General features: G+C 41.4%; 1 protein-coding gene across 2 annotated transcripts in view; it reads left to right on the plus strand.

Moving 5' to 3' along the window:
- The window catches only part of rfx3 (regulatory factor X, 3 (influences HLA class II expression)), a 17,271-nt gene that overhangs the window by 1,885 nt on the left and 8,911 nt on the right, over nucleotides 1–6,475 (plus strand). Inside the window, exons 2-4 of one of the 2 annotated variants that reach the window (XM_028601728.1) lie at nucleotides 3,866–3,978; nucleotides 4,095–4,174; nucleotides 4,922–5,180. In XM_028601728.1, coding sequence (XP_028457529.1) covers nucleotides 3,871–3,978; nucleotides 4,095–4,174; nucleotides 4,922–5,180 — 447 coding nt within the window. In that variant the 5' untranslated portion in view covers nucleotides 3,866–3,870. The remainder of the gene's footprint in view (nucleotides 1–3,865; nucleotides 3,979–4,094; nucleotides 4,175–4,921; nucleotides 5,181–6,475) is intronic. The other variant, XM_028601729.1, reaches the window with a different exon arrangement.

Raw genomic sequence — 6,475 nt, forward strand, 5'->3', positions numbered from 1 at the left:
AACACACTATACAGAAAACAGGATGTTGGGAACCGTTAGTTATCAGATCATGTTACCCCTTACCTGTAGTCCAGTAGCCCAGAAATAGTACCATGCCACCTGCTGCCTGGATCCTGTTACATTTCCAATCACTTAAAGAGGGGCTGATTAATTCAATTATTCAGTCATCCATTTTCATGGCTTAGCAGAATACAGCAGGTTTGGTTTGTTATTTTCCCCCAGCCTGCGTGCAATAATGTATATTGTTGATGAAAGATGAGACTTAAAGGTCCTTGATTTTTTCTTTCCTAACCCCACATCTGGCAGTAACAGGGTAGAGTTAGACTTGCTTTGTAACCTATGTCATGATGCTTTCAGACATGTTGGTACATTTGAAATTTATGTTTCCCATGGTCCTGTCTTGAAATTAAATCAGATTAACTTACTTTTTCACTTTTTTTTTTTGGCACAACTAACAATACAGTATCCCATTTTCATCATCAGCAGTCCTTAAAAATCACTCCCAGTTTTCATCTGAAAACTCAACTCCTAAACAAAACACACACACACACACACACACACACACACACACACCCCCCCCCCCCACCACTGCAGCTCCCAATTCTATCTTCCTCAGCCTGTTTTCATGCTGCATTAGCACCTGATCATGCTCCTGTCTTGCTTGGGGTTGCATGTACTGTATGTGTGAGAGGAAGAGATTTTGCGTATGGTGTACTTTTCAACCTTGTTTACCAGCTCTTATTTTTTCACTTGGTCCATTAAACTCCACCTTTATCATACATGATCATTAGTGAGGCAACTTATGGGACTGTGTTATTTTCTGGTAGCTGCGACTCTGAACCTTGCACTCTTTATTATTTGTTGCTTGTAATGTTAGCAAGAGGAATTAAGGGGAAAAACGCAGGGCAAAATGTTGCCCTCCTTGGTGGCTTTTGTTTTGTGCTGTGCCTTTCAGTGGAGGGCTTGCCACAAGGGAGTGCCTGAATAGTGAGGCAGGAGGTGTGTGTGTGTGTGTGTGTGTGCTCAGTGGAGCACAGCATTTGTGTGTGTGTGTGTGTGTGTGTGTGTGTGTAGTGTGTGTGTGTGTGTGTGTGTGTGTGTGTGTGTGTGTGTGTGTGTGTGTGTGTGTGTGTGTGTGTGTGTGTGTGTGTGTGTGTGTGTGTGTGTGTGTGTGTGTGTGTGTGTGTGTGTGTGTGTGTGTGTGTGTGTGTGTGTGTGTGTGTGTGTGTGTGTGTGTGTGTGTGGTGAGGCAATAAGAGTGTGATGCAGGGGCACTTTTCCTCGATTAGGTGGGCTCAGTTGGGGCCATGTACTTTAGCTTTTAAACTGCACTATGGAGTATATAAGTCTACATTCTCCTCTCTTCACAAGGCCTTTTTTTAGCAATGGGATATAGTAAGCTGAAGGCTACATCTGTGCGGTTTGATATTTTATCACTTTGGTAGGCTGCCTCCAACTGCACACTTCAGGTTAAAGGAGTTGTGTCGTAGTGTCTGAATCATATAGGTTTTAGGCATGGGCCGTTTTCAAGGTATACCGCGGTTTAAAAAAAGTCACAGTTTTAAAAAAGTCACGGTTTTAAAACCACTAAAATTTTCTGTCATAGTGTTCCTAAGGTATGAGCTGTTTTTTATGAGTCTTCAAGGACAGAAAGTGCAGGTTAGAAATCCCTCTCCCTGCCAGTGTGTTTCAAAATAAAACACATTGTGTTCAATGGAAAGTTTTTTTTTTTTAAACATTTAAAACATTATAAATACTGTACCGTGAAACCGTGATATTTTTGCTGAAGGTTATCACACCGTCAGATTCTCATACCAGCCCATGCCTAATAGGTTTGTCATTTTTCTGTGTCATAATTTACAGTGTCTCGAAATTGTAGATTATCAATATTTGAACTGAATACTAGTTTATTTTTCCACAGGCCAGACTGCTGCCTGTCTAGCAACAGCCTACTGACATGTCTGAATGATAGTGTATATACTCATATCCCCCTCCCCAAGGTGTTAAAAATAGTCATGCTGGAAGCAGACGGCTTTGCATTAATGAATCTCAGTGCCCCTTTATGTTAGCCTCGTGAGATCGTCCTGATCTCGCGAGCTCCAGTTTTCCACTCGCAGATCAGTCTGGCATCTTGAGGCAGAGAAAATTTGGAGCCGTTAGCCAAACGACCGGGCCAATCAGCGTTGGTTTTGAGGTGGGTTAGGTGGTGATAGACAGATGGTTTATCCAATCAGCTAACCAGTATTTTCAGACAGCGGTAGCCCTAATTCTGTTAGCCGCTCGCTAATGCTTTTTTTCTCTTGGATCCTTCTTTTGGAATATGGTCCGGGAACCTGAAATAATGTCTTTTATTCCTAAATTCTCGTTACACAAACGGCAAATCTCCTTTACCGACATGTTGCTTGCATGCTGAGCTAACGAGCTATGCTTTGCCTGCAGCAGCAGGGGCGGGCTTGTGGTTGTATTTTCATACGCTTCGTGGATCTGAATGGTTGATTTGGCCGTCTATAACCAACATAGGTGATAGACAGATGGTTCATCCAATCAGCTAACCAGTATTTCCGCCCCTTCCCAAAAGTTCTCCAACAGAAAGTTCCCAGATGGATATGCCGAGCAAATGTGAAGCAATCCATCTGGCGGAGTCAGGTTACCTTTATGTTTAAGGAAAATGCTGATTTTTCCTGCCGTCTTACTGTTCCTCACACTCCCAGGAAAGATTGACTTAGCTTTGTAGTCCAACTTTGAGGTTAGTCACCCCAACACGGATAAAGTGATAGCCTTCTTCCCAAAAAAAGGTCCGTATGATATTGAAGATGAAGATAAAGGGAAGGGGCAGGCTGTCCTTGGAGAGATTCAAAGCTGTTTGGAGACCCAGCTTACCGGTAATTAACCAAGAGAGGCTTGTTTGTGGAAACTGCGATGGGGAGGAGGTGGCCTTCCCCTGGAAGGAATGGGTGATGGTAGCCATACTAGTATTAACTCAAAAACACATGTTTACAATAAGTGTCTCTTCACAGTCTTATCTTTCTTTTCAAAAATAGTTTACTCACCCTTGGTTAGTAAGTACTGTAGACATGGTCATAAATCTCTGAATAGCAATATAGCTGTTTTATTACTAGTAATGATGCTATCTGGTAAAGATACTTAGATAACTTTAACTTTAACCAGTTGTTCTTAGGACTTTTTCTAGTTACTGATCCGGGACTTCCAATCTCAAGTAACGTTAAACCTGTAAAAGTGGGAACTGACAGAGCAACGAGAAGCAGCATCTATTTAGAGTTTGTTAAATATTAACTTGTTTTATGGCTGTGAACATGGAGACAAGACCATGTGTCACTGATGCATGAGGCTCTCAGTACATTAAGTACCACAAGGCAGAAACAGGTGCTTGGGTAGAATTGCTCTTGAGCAGCTTTAGGAGCATTGATTTAGGTAAAACCTTAGTGATTTGTAGTTAAATGTCATGTTTTCTATTATACTTAGATTAGTATTTCTAGGGATATTTTATGTCCTGGGCTAACCAAATCATGAGGATAATTATTGGATTGATTTCCCTCTATACAAAGCGTTTGTCATGTTATATGATAGATTTGTCTTTTTGTTATTAAATGCAGTATGTTCTGGACATGTGTTAAGGATACATGTTTATACTTTTTGAGTTATAAGAGGTGGATGTCACTGGTTTATAACTATTTCACCAGTTGAAATAAGAGGGGGTAAAAAAAAGAAGGTATACTGTGTGTATTCCTTTGCCTATTGTAAAGTATAAGTCAACAATAACAGAAAGCATTGATTGTGACCATTATCAACCTATCTATAGTATAGTAATATAGTAATACTGTGTTATCTCTACTGTCTTATTTAGGCGCCATGCAGACCCCTGAAGCAGGCGCTGACTCCACCTCCACTGTCACTCTTCAGACCACCGTGCCTGTCCAGCCTACCGGCTCCACCCAGCAGGTGCCTGTCCAGCAACAGGTGTGTGTGTGTGTGTGTGTGTGTGTGTGTGTGTGTGTGTGATTATTTTCCAGTGCATTATGTGCCTTTAGTCAATTACATAATTACTTTGCAACTCTTGAAATTTGTCTTGCCAGGCCCAGACTGTTCAGCATGTTTACCCAGCACAGGTGCAGTATGTGGAGGAAAACAGTGGCGTCTACACCAATGGCAACATGTGAGTCAGTCTGTTACCCAGCTCTGCTCTTACACCACTCCACAAATATTAGCGCTATGTCTCTGCAGCCTGTTCTTTTCTCCTCTTAAGTCTCTTCAAACCATTCATGTCACAAGCACATGATGTTGGTGGGAGTGCATTTGTTTTTTTTGTTTTTTATGAGGGGTCTGCAGTCGTGTGTTTGATTGTGCTCAGTCACCTGAACATGACCAGAAGTAGGCCTGTCTTTTAAGTGCTGATGCTACACCAGCAGGGTCCCCAGGGTCTGAGGAATGGGGTTACATAGTCACTCGACTAACAAGCCCAAGCTGTGTTTGTCCTACTAGGATACACACAGACTCACATATCGGTGCATTTAAACACACAAACGCACATGCTGTGTGACCTCAGCTCCTGGTGGAAACACTCATGTGACTAAGTGCTTAGAAATACAAAATCATACATACACCAAACAGCTGGACACATGAAACAAAAACACATTTAAATGTATAAATTAAATATTTGATGTTACTTTGAAAAACAAATCCATTAAAAATGCTATTACATTTTAGATGATCCCCATTATGACAATTGTTAAAAGTATTTGACTGTACCTACACAAACAATAATTAATGTATAACATGTATGCTTTGTTGTTATTGTTACCATACAGGCTCAATAGGTGTCCTAAGAAACCATACTTAGACTATTTTTTTCTCAGTTTTATTTTGGGTACATTGACTGACTGCTAACCTCACTTCTGAACAGAAGAACATACTCGTACTCAGAGCCGCAGCTGTATAGCCAGAACAGTGGAGGGAGCTACTTTGACACACAGGGAAGCTCATCACAAGTGTCCACTGTGGTGACATCTCATGGCATGACCAACAATGGAGGAGGGGGCAGTGGAGGAATGAGCATGAATCTGGCGGGGGGTCAGGTAATCAGCACCAGTCCTGGGGCTTACATCATGGACAACACTGGACCCCACCCTGCCACCCAGACGGCACGAGCTTCCCCAGCTACTGTAAGTGCATAGCACCCACTTATTGGGCCCCTCACCTACCTTCGCCTGCCTGCTTTTGTGTGTTTGTTGATAGACCATTGGACTAGTGTATGTAGTGACTTTGGTAGTAACTTCCACCTCTTCCCTGTTTAGAGCCACACAGCTATTAGTTTGGCTAGACTCTCCCTATTACCATAGATGCTCTGTTTCTGTCGTACTTTGTTGATCTATGCACTAGTTTGATCCAGAAATGTAGGATGCAGTTTCATATTCAAACTCAATGTGTGTAATTTTTTCAAAATTTCAGTGTGTACATAGTACACATATGTCACATTATAGAGAAGAAACATCCTCCATGATTGTGTATGGTGTGTTTTATCTCTGGCGATGATCCTTTGCTGATGTATTCTGCGCTGGCTGTGTCTCCGCAGGGATCTACGGCCTATGGCCAGCAGTGTTTACAATGCAACTCTTAATATTTTATGTTAAAGTAATACAGGGCTTTGTTTCCATCCCTGATTTCATTGGTCTGTTATCCCCACACTTGGGTGTAGAAGAAAGGAGGGGCTAAAACCTGACACGGGTGTATTAGGGAGGAGAGGTCTTACCCACTCCTCACGAGAGTCCTGCATTGGACAAGGTGCTGCATGCACCACAAGAGCCTTGCTCTTTTGCTATACTCTGAATGCCCCATTAGGTATTTTCGTCCACTATAATGATGCTTTCTGGCAGTAATGTAGCAATAATGCTTGGCGACTGACATTATATCATGTGGATATCAGTCATGGCAGAGAGTTTAGAACATTTCATAATGGCTATGCAAAGGAGAAATGTATTTTTTTTTTTTTTTTTTTTTTTTTTTTTTTTTTATGAAATCAGAATGTGTGCAAGATTGCAAGGGCATTTTAACTGCTTTAACAAAATACCAGCTCAAGCTAAATAGACCCATAAATGGGCAGTATTTACCGCTGAGGGAGGACCATGGTATTCAACCCCAGTTATCTGCTCAATAAGATCTAACAAAAGCCATAAAAATAATTGATAATAAATGGACAACCATTGCACAGAATCACCACCATACAACAACAATTAAATTTACATTGAAACACAACGCTAATTTGACAGAAATACACAAACAAAGTTTCACAAGTAACAATCAGCGTACCATCCTGTATACAGTATGTTGTGGTAGCTTATGTTACTGTATATTTTGTTAGATATTAGGCTGTTTTAGAAAATGCCAATACCCAATAGACTATTTCCCATGGCGCATGAACCAGCTTTTCGGCATAACTCTTGATGTTGACATGCAGCTG

The sequence above is a fragment of the Perca flavescens genome, chromosome 16 (genome assembly GCF_004354835.1).
Source record: "Perca flavescens isolate YP-PL-M2 chromosome 16, PFLA_1.0, whole genome shotgun sequence".
NCBI classification, from domain to species: domain Eukaryota; kingdom Metazoa; phylum Chordata; class Actinopteri; order Perciformes; family Percidae; genus Perca; species Perca flavescens.